The sequence below is a fragment of the Camelus bactrianus genome, chromosome 22 (assembly GCF_048773025.1).
Source record: "Camelus bactrianus isolate YW-2024 breed Bactrian camel chromosome 22, ASM4877302v1, whole genome shotgun sequence".
In the NCBI taxonomy this organism is placed as follows: Eukaryota; Metazoa; Chordata; class Mammalia; order Artiodactyla; family Camelidae; genus Camelus; species Camelus bactrianus.
In genome coordinates this window covers 29,296,264-29,316,897 of record NC_133560.1, presented here as the reverse complement: position 1 = coordinate 29,316,897, position 20,634 = coordinate 29,296,264, and the positions used below count along the sequence as shown (strand labels likewise).

Below are 20,634 nucleotides of genomic sequence, written 5' to 3'. Positions count from 1 at the left end.
ATTTAGGTAAGGGGTCTTTACCACATCCTAGGAACTTTTACAAGTGAGCCCCTAGCGTGCTTCACTAGTTACAAGTTTTGATGGGGTAAGACAAAAAGCAATTTTATAAGCCTGCACTAACAGCACCAGCCCCGTCAGGCTATGGAAATGTAGTTAAAACTAAAGGTCAAAAATCTGGTTCTGGGGCTGCTCCAGTTTCAACTGCTCAGTAGACACATGGAGCCAGTGGCTGCCCCTCAGAACAGCACAGATGCAGGACAGTTCCACCATCACAGAAGTGCCATTGGCTGGCCCTGGGTGACAGATGGACTACTGGACCGGCCTGGATCACGTGTCTTGGACCCGCTGGTGTGACCTTCTGACACGTTGAAATGATACTGAACACTGTACTGGGATAGCACCAACCACCATGCACTGGCAGGGGCAGCCTGAGTGGATGGTGAAGGAACACGTGGACACACACACACGATCACCACCGTATCAAATTTATTATTCCAATGGCACTAGTACAGCTGGAGGTGCTCATGGTGACACTGCACAGGATTTCCTGCCTTCTAGTTTCTGTCCAAAGAGAACGTCTACCCGCTTGTTCCTTCCCCCTTCTAGAGGAAAATCCACTACGGACCATTTACCCAAATAAACCTCTTAATGCAGTTTGTTTTAATTTTTTTATGGACATTTGAGTTTCCCTCTGAAGAAACAAAATCAAGTGTTGGGTGTCCCATCTCCCCATCCCCACAGGCCAGGTAAGTCCCTGCTGTAAGGATATTTCTGTTGCCTCAAATCTGGAAATAAATATCGAAAGAAAACGTCATCAAGTGTTCATGTTGAGCGATGGCACGGAGTAGGCCCCAGAAACCGGTCAGGCAGAGAATTACTGGGTCTGGACAGTCTCAAAGTGTCGTGGAGAATGTGGGGGCTTGTTGCTGTGGTCACCTGTTCCCAGGCGCGGGGGCTGCGCTGAGTCCCACCAGGAGGCAGGCTGCAGGGAGCCCGCCTACAATTTGTCCAGGAAGTTGTCCAGGGCTGGGATGCCTTCCTTCAGGCCTTTGCGCTTGCGCGTCTCTGCCACCACCTGGCTAGGGCGGCTGGTGTTGTCAAAGGGGTCCCCGGGCAGGATCTGCCAGTGGTCGAACACACACTGGGGGAAGGCCTGGCCACCGGTGTTGGACCTCAGGTCAGCAGTGAAGCCTGCAGAGAGGAAGAGGTGGCGCTCACTGGCAGCCCCGGGCGTAGTGCTTCACAGCCCCTTAGCAGCCCCAGAGGGGAAGGCGGGGACATGGGCCCACGCCAGAGGATCAGAGCCAAGCCAACCTGGGATGTGTCAGATGTTAAGCACACAACCCCAAAACTCCCTCAAAGACTACTGATGACCAAGTGAGGGAGTGCTGCCCTTTTTGGGCCTCTGGTCTCCACCCACTCCTTCTCCGGATGAACCCGGGATAAAGCACAGCTGCTCTGCAAGCCTTGCTCTTCAATTTACAGACCCAAGGACCCTCCCCTCTAATTCCTGAACCCACGTGAAAAAAAGGTCACCTCAACTATGCTGCTCCCACCTCCCAAGTAAGACAGAGCAGAAAGCGCCAGTTAGCAGATTATGTCAACAGCTCCCATCAGACCCAGCCCGGGCCCCATGTGAGGACCTAAGTGGGGCTGTCCTAGACCAGGTGGGCTCTGCTGGGCTCCACTCTGACGACGGTGAGCAGTGGCTATCTGAGGGCCACACCAGGCTGGCACTCACCAAACGACTCATTGACAGGCAGGTAGGCCTTCACAACAAACATGGGGGTGCCAGCCACCTGGGACTCCTCGAAGACGTGGCCCCGCTTCCTGTTCAGGACACCATAGATGCCACCAACCACTTGTTCCGGACACTGTCAGGCAAAGAAAAGCTGTCAGCAGCTCTTGGGCAGGACGGGCCCGGCAAGAGGAGCCAGATGGCCAGGCCTCCCTACCTGGATCTCCACAAGGTAGATGGGCTCCATGAGCCGGGGCTGGGCGGTCAGCACGCTGGCGTAGAGGCAGCGCCGGGCCGTGGGGATGATCTGGCCACCCCCGCGGTGGATGGCGTCTGCGTGCAATGTCACGTCGTGGACGTCGAAGCGCACGCCCCGCATGTTCTCCTCGCACAGCGCCCCCTACAGAAAAAGGCAGCAGAGACCACCATCAAGAACCTGCCTCCACTGTAGCCCTTAAGAACAGCTCAGCCACATAGCTCTGTGCCAACTCCTCCAGGTCTCCACCCACAGGGACCAAGTGGGTCTTGCCTAACTCGGCCTTCCTAGGTCCCCTTCCAGGAGACAGGACCATCACCCCACTTCAACAGGGAATCAAGCACAGATTATCTGGAGACTCCCACGGGAAAGCACCCTGCTGAGACCCACCGGTGCGCTGCCTGAGCAGCCCCTCACCTCCTTGGTAGCCCACTGGAAGCCGGCCACCACGCTGTCCTTGATCTCATTGAGGTACTGCACACCCTTGGTGATGTCAGTGAGGATGTTGGGGCCGGTGCCATCAGGGCCAAAGCACCAGATCTTGCGGGCCTCAGCCACGTCCCATTCGTACTTCTCGGCCAGGTAGCGGGCCCGCTGCTTGAGCTCCTGGCGGGCAGACACCTCGCCCTTGTCGATGTCCTCAGCCAGGCCGTCTGGGAAGGGCCGGGCCTTCATGTACAGCCGGTTGTGCTTGTTGGGGGACTTGGACAGGCAGAGTACATTTGACTCCTCACTGACAGTCTCACGGTACGAGACAACTGGGTCAGATTTCTGCAAAAGGAGTATAAAGGTCAGGCCTGCCCATAGGCAGCAGAGGCACCCAGGAGTCATCTGAACAGAAGACCTTCCTAACGAGCGCCCAGGAACCAGAACACATCTGATTTGATGGCAGAGCCATGCACGTCTCACTCCAGTCTAAGCATGAGGTGTGCAGCTATTTGCTTCACACAGAGGATGCCCACTGGTTAAACACAAAAACGGACAGCTCAGTTCCCTGAAAAAGCAGAGAACACAAATCAGAGCACACCAGTCAGGTGCGGGGCTGGGGCTAGAACCTCAGTGTCTGCACCCTTCAGAAACTTCTAGAATTTGTCTCTAAGAAGCAGACCCCTCCCACCCCAGCCTTGGAGAGAAATCTAAGCCACTGCTGTCACAACAGTACATATTACTGGCAGGAATGAGCACAGAGGAAGGAGGGAGTGCCCCAATCAGCCGGGATCCTGGTCTGTGCTCTCTACCCTCTTCCTCCTGGGAACCTTGGGCCTCCAGCCATCCGACCCCACCAGGCTTCACCTTAATGGGAATGCAGGCGTGGTCCTCCTCCAGGTCCTTCAGGCAGATCTCCAGGTGCAGCTCGCCAGCCCCCGCGATGATGTGCTCTCCAGACTCCTCAATGATGCACTGAAAAGGCCCCAAGAAGTCACCCCCTGTGCACAAACCCCAGGACAGATTCGGGGAACCCAAGGGATTCTAGGGAACAGGTGGAAAGCCGGATCCAAGCTTCCACCCAGCTGGAGACTCCCAAAGTGGGTTTTTTTGGGGAAGGTGCCAGGGCCCTTCAGGTGGTTTTCAGCTTTGGCCTTCTAGTGCTCGACCACTCTAGACACCTTAAGCAGCCTATGAGAGAGAGCTGGGATCCTGGGTAGGAAACCACCATCTACATAACCAGGCAGCAGCTCTGCCAGGGTTGGTGTGCCCAGCACAGGTGATTTTCCAAACAGTTGGAAATCTCTACTTTCATGAGCAGCCACTAGGATCTTTCCTGCTCAGCCATACCACATAGCCAACCAGTCACCCCCTGCATGGACTGCCTCTGGTCAGGGGCCACCCACCTGCACCATGGGGTCTGACTTAGCTAGTCGCTTCAGGCCCTCCACCAGCTTGGGCAGGTCGGCTGGGTTCTTGGCCTCTACGGCAACCCTCACGACAGGGCTCACGCTGAACTTCATCACCCGCATGTTGTGGGCATGCTCGAAAGTGGTGATGGTGCCTGTCTTCACCAGGAACTGGTCCACACCCACCAGCCCCACGATGTTCCCGCATGGCACATCCTCGATGGGCTCCACGTAGCGGCCCATCATCAGGATCGTCCTAGGGGAGACATAAGGTGTCAACCCAGCAGCACCAGGCGCCAGATCCCCAAATGACCAAAGCTTCCTTCGTCTGCGGTTGTCACTCGTCTGGAGCAGTGCCACCCCACCCCCAAGCAGTGAATATTGACTGTCTAGAGGAAATCACTGGTGACACGGACTGTGTAAAGCAGAGCCTCGTTCACTACCCAGGGGTCACAGAGCTGCAGCAACTGGGAGTGAGACAGCTCATTCCTCCGGGCCATGTACAGAACTCCACACCCCGGCCTAGGTCAGATGTGAGCACCACACGGAAACCATGTGGCACCCAGTATACAGCCAGAGCCCTGAGGAGCTAAACTGAAGGCAGGCTGGCTGAGGCGGGGGAGGCAGAGGAAGCAGTCTCAGCTCACAGGTGCTACCAGGCACCCTCACCCCACTGAGCTCTCACCTCTGGATCGGCTTCAAGTACAGGTCCTCCTTCTTCCCGGGCGTGTAGTTGGGCCCCATGATCCTGACCTTCAGGCCAGTGGACACCAGCCCTGAAAAGACCCGGCCGAAGGCGTAGAACCGGCCTTTGTCGGAGGTCGGCACCATTTTGGAAATGTACATCATAAGAGGGCCTTTGGGGTCACAGCTTTTAATGCCTGAGGAGCAAGAAAGGGACCCCCAAAGGGGACATCGTGATTCCCTGCAGCTCAGCTTTCCAGCATCCTGAGACCCGAGGCTCTGCCCAGTGTTCTGCCCCTGGGTGCAGGCACACCCCACATACCCATGGCTGCCTCATCATCCGGGGGCCCCTCATACAGGAGCTCGCAACGGTACTTCTGCGCCGTCACAGGGGAGGGCAGGTGGATGGTAATCATCTGCAGCAGGGCATCCCCAGCGGGCAGCCAGCGGCGCATCACAGCCTAAAGGAGGCATCATGAGGCTCAGGAGGAAGAACCACGTGCTCCCCAAGGTGATTCTCAAAGAGCAGTACCAACACTTGAGTGCTCCTGCCCACCCCTGCTGGTGATGGGGCTTCTGCTGGTGACACTTTCTAAGAACCAAGGCCCAAGCCCACAAGGGAGAAGGGCTGGCGGGCCACCCTCTAGCCCCCACAAGCACCCAGAGCTCTGGTGGGGACTCCTGAAATGGACCCTCCACTCACCTTCAGAAGCGGTTTGCCTTCTTTGTCTTTATCCTCACTGTCCAACTTGATGTCTAGTTTTTCAATCAGTTTTGCCGTCTCTTCTTTCTTAAAATTCATGATCGCATCAAACACCTAACAACCAGAGGTGGCAAAGTGGGTTTGGGAACATACCGGGAAGCCTGCTTCTTGCTAAGGAGCTTAAGGCCACAGACAGAGTAAGGGTAAGGCTGCAAAACTCCTCACCATCAAAGGCCTGACCCACTTAAACAAGTCATTGAAAAATCTCCTAAGGAACAAAAAAAAACTCACAAAACTCGAGCACGCTTTAACTTACAATCAGTTAAAACTCCCCAGCTTGCAAAGCCCAGACCTTCCTACCTCATCCCACCTTACACCCAGGGGCCTGGGAGACTAATAAAATCAAGGCTGAGAACCCCGAGGGCCTCCAGACCCTAGTGCTGCCTTCCCCCTCATCCCAGGAGCTGCCTTGAGGCCTGGCCCTGCCCAGCCCCATGGCATCTTGCTGCAGCAGGCTGGATGCTCAGGAAGCCCAAAGACAATACAGGGGATACACATCCATCAAGCACAAGCCAGCTCAGCTCACCTTGAAGATGGGGTCCAGGATGAGCTGGCAGAATGTCCTTGGCAGTTTCTTGCCATCAGGGCTAGTGGCCGACTTGCTGAATTTGCCATTGGATGGATCAAAGTACCTGTCAGAGAATCCCTGTGTTAGGGGAATCTGGGGAGACCCGGGTCAGAAGACCCCAGACACTTTAGCTGTGTCTCCAGCACTCACCGGTCTCCCCACAGCTTCTTCATCATGTCCTCCACCTTCTTGGCCCGCTCAGCAGGCCTCAGCTGGCCCTCACCCTTGGCGGCAAACTTGGCCACATACATCTCGGCAAACTGCTTCAGGGTGAAGGCCCAACCGTGGAGACCAGACCCGAAGCCAACAGTACCAAGGACAGGGTCAATCTAAGAGACAAGAAAGCTTTGAGTAGGGACAATTGGACAGAAAAACCATAGCTTCAGAGTCCCTGGGCATCATGGGCCTCAGACATTCGATTTCTTCAGTTAGCCATCAGGTCAAAGTGAAGAAATTTTTAGTCATCACACACAGGATGCCCAACTCTGCCTCCACCCCCCTCCCCAAGGGCACTGCCCCATGCACTTCTGAGCAAGGGTGACCCACTGCCCAGAGCCTCCCAAACCCAGCCCCCTTGTCTCTCCAAAGTTCCTGGCAACCCTGCTTTCGGATCTCTGAAAAAACCCCAGGAGGCCACACAACAGTGGTTCCTCAGGGGAGAAGTGGGAGGGGGTACTGGGAATGCAGCAGGGGAGGCAGCGCCCCTACCATGATGTTGCCCATGGGGCCACTCTCGCCCTCCCCATAGGTGGAAATGATGACGTTGACGTTCTCCACGATGCGCTGGAAGGTTTGGTAGAGCTCCTCAGGCTCCAGCTGCAGCTCGAGCAGGGCCCGGTCCATCTTGTTCATCATTAGCACAGGTTTGATGCGCTCGGCAATGGCCTGGCGCAGCACTGTCTCTGTCTGCACGCACACACCTGTGGACGGGCAGGGGACAGGTCGCCACTGGCCAGAGAGAGAACAGCCCCAGGTCCCAGGCCACCTGTAAGGGCCACCCACAGGTTACCTGACACACAGTCCACCACCACCAAGGCACCATCAGTGACACGGAGGGCAGCTGTCACCTCTGAGGAGAAGTCCACATGCCCCGGGGAGTCAATGAGGTTAATAAGGAAGCCAGAGCCATCCTTGCTCTGCTTGATAAAATTCAAGTCGTTCTCTGAGAGCTCATAGAAGAGGGAGATGGCCCTGAAGGGATTGGGACAGGTCAGGTAGATGAAGCCACACCTCAACCTGGCTCTTAAACTTTGCTCCCAGAATTCCTGGGGTCACTCAGGTTCCTACTGAGAGCCACGGCTAAAACTCTTGATCTGTAAGTGAAGTGGTGATCTAGTAAGAAGCCAGGGAGACACTACAACCTGTCTCCTCCCCCAGTATTACTCATCCCCAGAGATGAACTTCAGAATTCCCATGCAGGAACCATCACCTGCAGCTCCCTCAGCCAGGAACACCTACCTCCCTGGTACCAGGTGTAAAGGTACCAAAGTCCTCCCAGGTTCAACACACCTGATTTAAAGAGCAACTACACCATCAGGCAAGACCCAGAAACCCCAAAGACTACCTTTCACCCTTCCCTCCCCCTGCAAGCCCAGGTGATATTTCAGAGCAATAACCAAGGAAAAATTGCCAAAGGGAGACATTTGGTAGTCAACTTTTCTCGGATTCTCACCCTATTGACCTCTGGGGCCAGAAAATTAAGAGACACCTGCCAAGTGCAGAGCAGGATTCTTAGCAAGCATTATTCTCAGATGCCAGCGGCCCTCTCCTAGACTTCTCCAGGCACTGCCAAGAGCCCCTTGGCCCCCTTTCTCTCCAAAACCCCTTAACACCGCCCATCGCTGTGCTCTCCTGCTGGAAGCAACACATCCTATCTCGCTAGATGCCTCACTGTTCCTCTCAGTTCAACCGAAGTGCTCCGTCTGCCCAGAAGTCTCTCAGGAAAGTGATGGCATCTACTGTCTGTCCTTCCTACCCACCATCGAAGGCTCTGGTGCGTGGCAAGCACCTTCCCTCCCTGACCCCTCCCCGGCCAGAGGGCAGCAGGGCTTGCTCACGTTGACTTGATGGTGATGCAACGCTCCTGCTCATCCTTCCGGGTGTCAGTGAAGCGGGTCTCCCCAGCCCTGGCGGAGGCGATGATGCCCGCCTTGCACACCAGGGAGTCTGTCAGAGTGGACTTGCCATGGTCCACGTGGGCGATGACAGACATGTTCCGGATGTTGGCCTTCTTGTCCATGATGGCCCGGATCTGGTCTACTGTGAAGTTCACCTGGGGGCAGGGGAAGGGGACACTCAGACTGCGCACTCCAGGAATGGGGCTGGCAGGGAGACTTTGGTCAAGAGACTGCTACGCCACTGCGAGTGGGGTCTGGTCCTGGGGCCACCCCACCACCCCCCAAACACACCGTCCCGTTTCTTGACATCCCTTTAAAAATGCAACTCATCCCGTCCCTGAAAAGCAGGATCCTACTTGTCACTCAAAAGAGACAAAGCAGAAGAACTGGGGAGTAGGTCTCAAAAGGTGACAACAGATTTCCTTCAGGCTGAGTACAAATACTGGGGTGTCACGAGGGTCGTCATAGATCTAAGCTCCCAAAACCGCTCCGTATTACCAATCGTATATTCCCAAGGTTTCCGACCGAAGGGCTTCTTTAAAACCCAAGGTCACCTCTCTCGCTTGGGGGGGGGGGGGCAGACAGAACCATCCCCGCACTAAATGTGCCACCCCCGGTCGGGAGGGAGGCTTGCGCAACCCTAACAGGCTCAAGCCCTCCACTTCATGGTTCCGGAGTCAGGTGTTCACAACTAGGATACGGAAGGACAAGGGAACCAGGCCCAAGATTACAGAGCGCAAAGAGAGCCTTTCTAAAGCCCCTACTTCCCCCTCCTTTTCCCATTTCTTTGCTGCATACCGCTCCCGACAGAAAACCGAACTCAAACTCCCGGCCCGCGAGTTACATAAGGCGGCTCCCCTCTCCCCGCGACGCCCGCCATTACAGCGTCTGCCACATCATCGTATCTGCCCGCCCACCCAGCTTCAGCCGGGCCCGGGGCCCCGCGAGGCCGCGGCGCCCCCGGAAGCGGAGCTCGGCAAGCAGTGAGGAGCGTAGACATGGCGGCAGCCGCTTTCCCAGCCAGCCGGCCCGCTGGCCCCGCCACCGCCATGTCTCCTCTCGGTCAGGAATGCCACAGCGCTCCAGGCCCGGCAGCGCCGACCCTACCGGGGCCCCGCCGCCCTTTCAGACAGCCAGCTGGATAGCGTTGCTCACCATGGTGGCGGATGGCGGTGGATTCTCCCTAGCAGATCCAACAGCGGTAAGCCGCGCCGAGGATGGCGGCGACGACGGCGGAAGAGAACACTGACGTCAACACCTGAGCTTTTATAGGCCGACGCCGGTTGGGTGGGTCATCTGATCGCGCTTCGAGGGCGGGGCGAAGGGACGCCGCGCGCAGGCGCATGGACGCCCTTCCCTCGGGTAACCCCTTAGGCGCAACCCCTTAGGTGTCCGTGCGGTCGCTCTAGGTTGGAAGGTCTGCCTTCCGCGCTTGGATTTCCCTGGGGCGTGGTTGGCTCAGAGCTGCGTACAAGTTTCCAGGATGCAATACTCAGATGCAAAAAGCGAAGAGCGCCGTTTTAGCTGAGAACGTTGTATCACAGCAACTGTATCAGTTTGCAAAATGCCAAGCACTTCTATTTAAAGCATATTACAATCCGAATAGGATCTGCAGATTGTACCAAGGTCAATTTCCTGGGATTGATATTGTTATGTAAAACGACAGCACTAGGGGAAGCTGAAGGAAGAGTACTGGGGACCTCTCTGTACTATTTTTGCAACTACCTGTCTATTTCAAAATATAAAGCTTTTTAAAAACCAGGTATTAATCATTAGTTTATTCCACAAAGACAGATTGAACATCTACTATACCAGGCATTGCTATAGATATAGCACTGTGGGTATAACAGTGAACAAAACACCTTACTAGCTCCGCCACTGTAAGTGTTCTTACACTAGATACTTGGATTTTCTTCTATTCAGTTTCCTCATCTGCACAATGAGGGTAATCAGTGCTACCTCACTGTTTGGGGGAGAGTAAAATTAACTAAATAGATGTAAAAGGACTAGCGCTGTGACTGACACAGTTCTGAATATACAGATTAGCTACCATGACTATTAATAAAGCATTTCAGGGACTGTTTTGCCATGTCGCAGGCACGGGGGCTCAGAGCTTGTTTACATACGCAATCTCATTTTCTGTTTCATTTCTTCTCCAGGAGGAGGCGCAGGAAGACTGTTTTGTGTTTGTGTCCTAATATGACCCTAAGAAACGGTTGTAGTTCCCAAATCTTTGGCTCCAGGGAACGAATTGGCATTCAATTCAGTATATTCATTCTTAATAAAGAGCCCAGCTTAATGTCTGGTTCACTGTAGGCACTCAGTATTTCTTGCATCAATGAATAGTATTCTTTTTAGCGCAAATAAATCCCCTTCAGTAAATCTCTTAAACTCACTCGGTCAAAAGGAGGTGGACTGCAGTGCTTTCCCTGCGCTAGGAGAAGGGGAGATGTACATCTGTAAAAAGCCACGCAAGTTCAAGTCTGAACTCTAAAATAAGCCTGTGCACTCTTCCTCTTCTGGAAAACGCTTTGCGCATTTTGCTTTGTAAAGTGCTGTCACGGCCCTGATTTCGTGTAATCGAAGATTGCTAACACCATACTGCGTTTAACCAAGGCAGGTAGGAACTGCTCAGTAAATATCTGTTGAATAATCGAGGCTCAGAGCGGCAGTGTCAGGCAGCAGATGTCACTCCCCGTGCTCAATCCGGGATCTTCAAACACCTGCACCTGTGTTCGTGACCCTGTTAATTTTACAAGGCAAGCGCATGCGCTATTCCGGGGACGTGTATTCAGCAGATGGGTATCCAGTTTCCCGTTCTTAATATGTTTATTTTAATTTTTAAAAATGTTTAAATGCACTCAGCACCCATTGTGTGCTGGGCTCGATATCAGGCACTTCGCAGCACTTCCTTGCAAATTGGAGCATTTCAGAGATGAAAAGCAAAGATTTTCATAAACAGGGTTGAATTTGCTCGCAAGTGAATAGACTGATTATTGAGAAATTTTAACTTAGTGTAAGGTAAAGAAGCCGGGGAGAATTTGAAGAGAATAAGGAGATTTAAGACATTCCCTCCCCACTGTAACCCTCCATGCAGAGATGTAAAACCCCACAGCAGCACGTACAGGTTCGCAGGGGACCTCTCCCCACTACCATCCCCAGACCCACGTTTATTAGGAGCCTAGAGAAGGAGCACAGCTTCAGCAGAGAGCAAAAACAGCCACAGCCAGGCTCAGAGTCTGCAGTAACAAATAAATGCGGGGGTAAAGGGCGGGGAAGAACCGCGAGAAAAAAAAGTACCCTCTGCAGGGAGGCTCCGCTGCGCATGCGCCCGCTGCGGCGCGGGGAGGGCAAGGAGGCCGCGGCAGCGGCCCCTGCTGACCAGAGGCCGTCACTGCACGCCCCTTACGTCTCCGTTTCCATGCTGTTGAGGGCTTATTTGATGCCCATTACCACTCTGAAACAGTTAATTCACTTAATTCTTTCCACACTGGGGGCTTTGTGTGGGCTTATTTATGCAGGAGCAAACAGGCTCAGAGAAGTTTAGTGATTTTCCCCAGGTCATATAGCTAATAACGGCGGAAGCAAGTGACTCAAAAAGGCATGGCTTAGTGATCCATCCATAGAGTGGAATACTATTTAGCCTTAAAAAGGGAGGAAATTCAGACACAGGCTACCGCCACATGAATAAACATGATGCTCAGTGAAATAAGCCAGACACAAAAGGACAAATACTGTATAATTCTATCTATATGAAGTCGCTAGAGAAGTCAAAGAGACAGATAGTAAAGTGGTGGAGGCTGGGGGCTGGGGGAGGGGAGGGGGAGCCAGTGTTTAGTTGGGGGCAGAGTTTCAGTTTGGGAAGATGGAAAAGTCCTGAAGATGGCTGTTGGGCATGTTTAGTGCATTAAGTACATTACAAAAACGATTAAAATGGTAAATTTTATGTGATACATATTTTACCACAATTTTAAAAAGCATTTTTTAATCAGGGAGCAAACTCTGCCCCACTACTATTTCCTAGATGTATTTCAGAATTGATTAACCTGAAGCCAGAAATCCTGAGTTTAGGTTCTGCCCTCATGGACTGTGTGACCTTGGGCAAGTTACATAACCTCTCTGAACCTCAGATTCTTCATGTAAAATGTTGACTAATAACAGAAACCATTTTATTATGGGGCTTTTGTGAGTCTTAAACACGTTAAAATAAACAAAGCAAAATAAAGCACCTAACACAGTGCCTGGCATATAGGAAGCCCAATTGATGACTACTCCTACATTGGGCTGAATTGACCCCCCTCCCAAATTCATATACTGAAGTCTTAACTCCCCAGTACCTCAGGATGTGACATTATTTGGAGATAGGGCTAGAAAGAGGCAATTAAGTTAAAATGAGGTCTTTAGGGTGGGCCCTAAACTGACACTAGTCATATTAGGAGATGACTGGCTCAGAGGGAGACCCTGTGAAGACAGAAGAAGCAGGCAAATTTACAAGTCTGCAAGCCAAGGAGAGAGGCATTGGCAGAAACCAACCCTGCCAATACCTTGATCTGGACTTCTGGCTCCCAAAACTGAGAAACAATAAATTTCTGCTGTTTAAGTGACCCATCCTGTGGCGTTTTGTTGTGGCTGCCCCAGCAAACTAAAACACTGTGAGATAGAAACACTAGATTTTGTATATTGCAACCATTCCTTCCAGGAACATTTGTTAGCACTCCTGCTCTGGTGCAGAGAGGGAGGCATTCTCCTCGACCACAAAATTTAGGGAGCTCCAAAAACTGTCATGATGATATTTTAACATCACTTTTTAAAATTCAAATAAATGCCAGAAAAATCCATGAAGAACAAAGCATCAAAATTTAAAATAAAGATAGAAGGAGTATTATAGATTTCTCCTTTTGCCTCAGGGTCCAGGATGAGTGCGAGCAGGGTTGGGTCGTCCTACCATATGCTCTAGGAAGGTTCTGTAGCATGGAATGTTCTGGTATGACCTTAGGAAGGGATGTACTACCTTCTCTGGATGGTTGGACAGTTGGGTTTAGGGAGGTCTAGCGGGGCTGCGTGGTGAGAATGGGCAGTCCAGGGTTGGTTCCTAAGATCACTGAGCTGTGTAGACAGGTTTGCTTGGCACCTTCAGAGGGGTCTAGCTGTGGCAATCCAGTTTATAGAGGCTAAAACTGAGACTCCAACAGGGCAAGTGAAGGTTAGCGTCAGTTCAGGATTCAGCCTTCAGTGATGGCTCCCAGCAGGCCCTTAGGGACTTGATTAGAGCCCTAGGCAAACTGTTTTGCATTTCACTGTTTGTAAGTTGTCCCCTGGGACCTCCAGGCTGAGGGACTTTCCACACACCCCGCCCTTCCCCGCCTGCAAACACACCCATCAGCTTTGTGGCCTGGCTCAACCTTTTTGCCTAGAATTCCTCACATCCCTCAGACTCGCCACTCATCGGTCTAACAAATGTTTTCCTGAGAGCCCGTGGTAGGAAAAAAAATAATCCCTGCCCTTGGGGAGCTGACCTGCTGGTGAAAGAAATAGTCAAACATATGCACAAATTGAAACTTTTGAATTGCTCCAGGAAGCAGAGAGAGAATGAACAAAGGAGAGGATAGGGCGGAGAAGTCTATGATCCAGCCTGGGGAATCCTGGAAGGCTGCCTGGAGGAGGTGACTCCTCAACTGTTACCTGAAAGATGGGAAAGCTCTCGCTGGGCCAAAGTGGGAAAGGACATTCCAAGGAGAGGGAACAGCAAATACCCTGAGGTGGGAGGCACAGTGAAGAAACAGAGTATGACTCTGTAAAAAGAGCAGAGGGGGCTGCTTTAGATGGACTGGTCAGGGCATGACTCTGAGACAAAGGTCAGCTAAGCTATTTCTAAAAAGGGCCAAGTAAAAACTATTTTGGTTTTTCAGGCCGCATGGTTTTGCTCCCAGCTACTCAACTCTGCACATAAGCAGCCACAGATGACATATACACAAATGGGCATAGCTGTGTGCCACTAAAACTTTACTTACGGGCCCTAAAATGTGAATTTCACACAATTTTCACATGACATGAATTATGTTTCTTTTGATTCCCCACCCCCAATCATTAAAAAATAGCAAAAAAATTCTTAGCTCCTGGGGCATACAAACGCAGGCAGTAGGGGGGGATATGGCCTGTGGGTCATAGTTTAAGAGCCCCTTGCTCTAGGATAAGTGTGTCCCCATAATTCATCACCTAAATAGGAAAACTTTACATCTCAAAATTGTTTTTTGTTGTTTTTTTTCCTTTTTAAAAAAATGTTTGGTATTTACATTTGCAAAGTTGTGACTGAAGTTTAAATAATATGCAGAAAGGGCATAAGTTAAATGTGTAAAATCTGACTGTGTTCACAAGCAATGTGAAACTCAAGATAGCGAGTGACCAGCCCTCAGAAACCCCAGAAATCCCCCTTGTGCCTCTTCCAGTCACTACCACCCAAAGATACCCAGCATCATGTCTTTCAACAACAGATCTTAGGGGGCCCTATCTTTGAATTTCCTACAAGTTGAATCACGCAGCATGGCTTCTTTTAAATACGGCTTCTTGCACTCAACATTTATATGGTTTGTCCAGGTTACGGATGGCTGAGCTTTATCTATTCTCACAGCTCTGTTCTTTTGAGACCAGGGTGCAATTTATTTATCTTTTTCATTGCTGGTGGGTCTTTGGGTTGTTTCCAGTTTGGGGCGGTTATGACTAATGCTGCTATGGAACATTCTAGCACGTGTCTCAACAGCATTTGTGTTGGGTACGTCCCTCCGAGAGGGATTGCTGAGTCATACACTGTGCCTGATTCCAGTTTGAGTGGATGAGTCCGTTCACCAAAGTGCCAACCATAAGGATTCTGAAAGCAAAAGGGATGCTAATGTGTTTACACCAGGAGGATGATTGTAAACTAGGTTTATCCCAGGCCCCTGGGATGTGTGGCTCCCCAGAGTTAGGGGAGTATATGTGTGAAGACCCCAATGAGCAGAACCCCAGTACTACCCGTGCCTGATGTAAGCTGCATTCGTAAGATGAACTCAGTAATCCTACATCACTGGAACATATCCAGGAGCGACCCTGCCCCCAGGGGACCCTGGGTCATATCTGAGGACATGTGTGGTCATCACAACTGGGGCTGCTCCTGGCATCAAATGAGTGGGGGCCAGGGGTGCTGCTCCACACCCCCCAGTGCCTGGGACAGCCCCGCAGAGAATGATCTGGTCCTGAATGTCCATAATGCTGAGGTTGAGAAAAACCTTATATTTGATTATTTACTTAAATGATGTGCTCTAAATTTTTACTTTATTTTTTAAATTTGTTTTTTGATGGAGGTACTGGGGATTGAACTCAGGACCTCGTGCATGCTAAGCATGTGTTCTACCATTTGAGCTATATCCACCTGCCTGATCCAAACGTTTAGAGAGCAGATGGTATTCATTCAACCGATACATATTTAGTGAGCACCTCCCATCATCCAGATTTTGAGTGAGAGCAAGCATTCCTGTCCTGGTGGGGTTTATATTCTAGTGAGAGATGGTGGGGGGGCAATAAATAAATATATGCCATGTCAGATGGTGAGAAGTGCTCTGGAGGGAAGTGAAATAGGGTTAGGGAACAGGGTCCTGGGGGCAGATGATAGCAGATACTTTATAGGTATAAGGAGATATCAGAGCAGAACCCTGAAGGAGATCAGAGAGGGGGCAATTGCGGATGTCTGGAGGAAAGGCATTCTAGGTGGGAGGAACAGCCTGTGCAAAGGTCCTGGGGCAGTACCAATACTGGTGTGCCAGAGGAACTACAAGGATGTGATTGAAGCAGAGTGAGTGAGGGGGAGAGAGGGAGGAAGGGAGCGAGTCCGGCAGGGCTTGTGGGTCACCAGGAAGAATTGGGCTTTTACACTGAGGAAAGTGGGATCCCTGGAGGGCTGGTGGGCTGTGGGCAGAGGATAGGCAGGACCTGACTCAGGTGCTCATGGTCGCCCACTAGTGGCTTCTGTGGGGAGGACAGACTGTTGTGGGGGGGCAGGGCATGGCCTTGGGGATTGTGCTAGTCTACAGAGGAGACAGTGGGGGCTGAGGAATGGATAAAGAAAATGTGGTCTAGCCACACAGTGGAATATTATTCAGCCATAAAAAGAAATGACACGTGCTACAAGGTGGATGAACCCTGAATACATGATACTCAGTGAGAAAAGCCAGACACAAAAAACCACATAGGGTGTAATTCCACCGATGTGAAACCTCCAGAACAGGCCAATCCACAGACACAGAGAGTGGGTTCGTGGTTGCCAGGGGCTGGGGAGGGGGAGGGGGTGACTGCTAATGGGGATGAGGTTTCTTTGGGGGGTGACAGAAATGTTTTAAAATTATATTATGGTGATAGTAAAACTCATTAAATTGAACAGTGAAAACAAGCCCTTTGATTCTGTCCATTTCACCCCATCCTCTCTGGCCCCCACCTTGGTCCAGGACCCCATCATCACGTGCCTGGGTGACTGCACCAGGCTCCTCCCAAAGACAAAGCCTATCTTACCCTGGGTGCTGGTTAATTTTATGTGTCCACTAGGCTGAGTCACAGTGGTGCCCAGATACTTGGTCAAACAATACTTGGATGTTTCTATGGTGTTTTTGAGAAAGATTGATCTTTAAATCCATGGACTGTTAAGTAAAGCAGATTCCCGTCCCGAATATGGATGGGCCTCATCCAATCAGACTAGAATAAAAATCTGATCTCCCCAAGCAAGAAGCAATTTCACCAAGAGACGGCCTTCAGACTTGAGCTGCAACTTCAGCTTTTCCCTGAATATTCAGATGCAATTTCAATGTGCTTGTTTTCCTAGGTGACTTGGGCAAGTCACTTAACCACTCAAGATCTCGCTGTTCTCATCTGTCAATTGGACCCAATAATGGTACCTATTGCACGGGGTTGGTGTGGGGATGAAATGGTGACACAATCTGAGTGCTTAAAACAGGGTTTGACAGTATTAGCCGGTATTATTACCATCAGCAGCATTGCAGTGATTTCTATGGGAAGTGGAGTTGGTGGGTCAAAGGTTAATTGACCTCGGTTTTTCCAAATGGCAGCCAACCCAGCCATTTTCCACACTGGCCCTTTTAAATGTTCTCAGCTTCTCTTTCTTTCGGTTTTTCAAAAAATAACATACTTATCATACTGGAGAAAGGGTACAGGGTAAAGCGATCACAAAGATCAACTTGGGAAGCGGTGGGTCTGGCAAAGAAGGGATGGGGCCTTGTACCTGTTTAACATTTTGTCCCCTAGAAGAAAAGGCAGCCGGGGGGGGGGGGGTACAGATCAAGTGGCAGAGCGCATGCTTAGCACGCACAAAGTCCTGGGTTCAACCTCCAGTGCCCCCTCCAAATACAAATAAATAAATAAACCTAATTACCTCCCCCCAATAAAAAAAAAGAAAAATAAAGGCAGCCAAGTACTTTTTTTCTTTTTTTATATTTAAAAAAAACTTTGGTAGGATACATATAACATAAAACTAGCTCTCACTTCTATTCCGCTGGTCTGCGTGCCTGTGTGGATGCTGGGACCACACTGTTTTACTTATGTAGCTTTATAATAAATTTTGAAACGAGGGAGTGTGAGTCCTTAAGTTTGTTCTTTTCCAAGATTCTGTTGGCAGTTTGGGACCCCCTGAGATTTTCTACCCCTGTAAAACATGGTTGGGACTTCAACAGGCATTGCATTGAATCTGTAGATCAATTCGGATCGTATTGACATGGTTTTTTTTTTTTTTTTGGAGGGGGAGAAATTAGGCTTTTTTTTTTTATTTAATGGAGGTACTGGGGATTGAACCCAGGACCTCATGCATGCTGAGCACGCACTCTACCACTGAGCTGTGTAGCTTCTCCCTTGACATCTTAATACTATTGTCAGGCAACCCAGAAAATGGGAGAAAATGTTACAAAACATAAATCTGATGAGGGATTAATGTCCAGAATACATACAGGACACTTACACCTCAACAACACAAGAAACAAACAACCTGTTTTTGAAAAAATGGGTAAAAGACTTGAGTTGACATTTTTTCACAGAAGATATACAAATGGCCAATAAGCACATGAAAAAAAAATAAACCCAAAGAGAATCCTAATCATTAATCCTTAGGGAATTCAAATCAAAGCCCCAATGAGATACCACTGCACATCTGTTTGGATGGCTATTATTAAAAACACACAAACAGGTAGAAAGTAACACATGATGGTAAAGATGTGGAGAAATTGGAACCCTTCTGCACTATTAGCGGGAATGGAAAACAGTATGGAGGGTCCTAAAAATATTAAAAATAGAACTGCAACATGATCCAGCAATTCCACTTCTGGGTATTTACCCAAAAGAGTTGAAAGCAAGGTCTTAAAGGGCTATTTGGACACCCATGTTCATATTAGCAACACTGTTCACAACATCCAAAAGACAGAAACAAGTGTCCATTGACAGATAAATGGATAAACAAATGGCCCATCCATGCAGTGGACCATTCACCTTACAAAGGAGGGAAATTCTGACACGTGCTACAACATGAATGAAACTTGAGGACATGATGCTCATTGAAATAAGCCAGACACAGAAGGACAAATACTTTCTTATCCCACTCACAGGAGGTCCCTAGAGGAGTCAAATCTATAGAGACAGAAAGTAAACGGTGGTGGCTAGGGTCTAGGAGAGGGTCTGGGGGGGGGGGTCAGTGTTTCATGGGGACAGAGTTTCAGTTTGGGAAGACGAGAAAGTCCTGGAGATGGATGGTGGGGATAGTTGCACAAAAATGTGCATGTACTTAATGTCACTGAACTGTACACTAAAAACGGTGAAAATTATAAATTTTATGTTATGTGTACTTTGTCACAATTAAAAATTTAAAAAAAACACGGGATTTAAGGAAAGAGGAAAGGGAAGGAGGGAAGAAGGAATGAGGAAGAAGAAAGTGTCAAATCTAGCCTGACAACTGTCTCTGTACAGCCCCTTGCAGGAAATGTTTGCCCATCTCTAATTCAAAACAGCCTGGCATAGAGTAGGTATTTGAATATAGGGGGAGATTATCACTGAATATGGGACGTTAGAGTCTGATGCAGTTTACAACTGTGGTGTTTGAAGAAGGTCAGACCTGGATTAAGATTCTGGCTTTGCCAATGTCTGGATTTCATCATTAGAAAACTGGGGTCCACCAGATTGCTGACCACAGGGAAAGAGCCTGTTCTGGCAGCTCTGGGAGAACTCAGAGTCTTACCTACTGAATATCATGACTCCCTCTTGAGTCTGTCCTCAGGCCTCAACAATAAGCAACTGACAGTCCATTTTGTTTCATCTATCCTTCCCCAGGCCCTCCTCATTATTGTAAAGCAAATCCTATACCATTTCCTCTGTAAACATGCCCTCCTGTATTTTTCACAAAGACTCAGCCATAAATAAATAAAATATAGCCAATAATACCATTATCACACCTTCAACTGTTCGAACCTTGACGGTTGTTAAGAATTTACATGAAATTCAAATTCATAAAACTAGACATCGCCACCACCACCAACAAAAAAGGTGCATGTAAAGACTGGTGAAATCCAAGTGCCTGTACCTCAGCTGCCTGCATGGTATCAACATCAACTTCCTGGTTTTGACAACACACTGTGGTTATGAAAGCTATTACCACTGGGGAAAGCTGGGTGAAGGGTACATTAGAGTGAAGGGTGCTAGTTTTGCACCCTTTTCAAAATAAAGTGTAGCAAAAGTAAAACAAAACCCTGCAGAGTCATAGTTCGGATGAAGTGAATGAACTGGGGTGAGGTTTAGGAGGTCACGTGTGCAACCGCAGAGATGGATTCTCTCTACTTAAATGAGTATTTTCTTCATCATGGATTATATTTTTGCATTAATTTTTGTTTAAAAAATATCACACATACTTATCTTGTTGACTGAGTCATTTGGGACGCTTTCTTAAATTTCGCCTCATTCTTGCCCTGAGACTTATAATTTTAAGGGATAAGCCATGAAATATACATTGTTTTCTTGCTTCCTGCTTTTGATACAAGAAAATTTGAGCTCCGCGGCCCGTGGGCATCGGGGAGCCATGAAGAGCTCTTGAGCAGGGTAGGTTGCGGTTCGTGCAGATTCCAAGGGTTTACTGTGGGTGGGGAGGCGGAACTAGCGGGGAGCAGAGGTCTGCTGGAGTGAGGGATGCACGAGCTCACGGGAACCGGGCAGGGGGCCAGCCGTGGGGTGTAACGTCCGCGCCCCCGCTGCCGTGCCAGGACCCGGATGTGCAGCGCGCGGGGCGCCGGGTCCACCAAGGCTGCACCGCGCTGCGCTGCAAGGATCCATCGCCGCCCGCACTGGCGACTGCTGAGCAGGCCAACCGTCTCCTCCCCCTAAGCCCCCTAGGCGCCCGGTCACACACCTGGCGGCCGCGTCGCGCCAGGAACCGCAGAACCTGGCTGCATTGTTGTCGCCGCTGCTGTCCCCTCCCTCCCCAGACAGGACCCAACACCAGCCCCAACCTGTACGGGGCTCGTGCCCCTTTAAGAAGCCAGAGGCGGCCAGGGGTGGGCGTGGCCGCCGCTAGCGAAAAGGGAGGGGCTGTGTCGGGCCTCCCTGATAGGCTCGAGGCCCGGGCGGTGGCTGCGCGCGCCTGCGCAGTGAGAGTTCGCGCGCG

The 20,634-nt window shown here is 50.4% G+C and overlaps 1 protein-coding gene and 1 non-coding gene across 2 annotated transcripts; both read right to left on the bottom strand.

Moving 5' to 3' along the window:
- Positions 1–469: 469 nt before the first annotated feature.
- EEF2 (eukaryotic translation elongation factor 2) lies at positions 470–9,262 on the bottom strand. The gene is made up of 15 exons (XM_010966712.3): positions 9,117–9,262; positions 7,902–8,116; positions 6,854–7,035; positions 6,553–6,764; positions 5,995–6,173; positions 5,803–5,908; positions 5,217–5,330; positions 4,836–4,974; positions 4,515–4,710; positions 3,827–4,085; positions 3,288–3,395; positions 2,412–2,765; positions 1,956–2,138; positions 1,742–1,874; positions 470–1,191 (listed from the first exon to the last, which is right to left on the bottom strand). Exons 1-15 carry the CDS (start codon positions 9,117–9,119, stop codon positions 998–1,000), a joined length of 2,577 nt encoding a protein of 858 aa, XP_010965014.1. The 5' UTR covers positions 9,120–9,262; the 3' UTR covers positions 470–997.
- Positions 6,250–6,316, bottom strand: LOC123611819 (small nucleolar RNA SNORD37). Its single transcript, XR_006718912.1, has one exon. It is a non-coding gene; the product is annotated as a small nucleolar RNA SNORD37 (small nucleolar RNA).
- Positions 9,263–20,634: the final 11,372 nt, after the last annotated feature.

What these genes read in the sequence shown, in the direction of transcription:
- EEF2 (XM_010966712.3), bottom strand. An exon ending in GGTGGTGGACTGTGTGTCAG is followed by an intron (nt 6,765 to 6,853) that starts GTAACCTGTGGG and finishes GCCCGTCCACAG; the next exon opens with GTGTGTGCGTGCAGACAGAG. An exon ending in TCTACCTTGTGGAGATCCAG is followed by an intron (nt 1,875 to 1,955) that starts GTAGGGAGGCCT and finishes TTTGCCTGACAG; the next exon opens with TGTCCGGAACAAGTGGTTGG.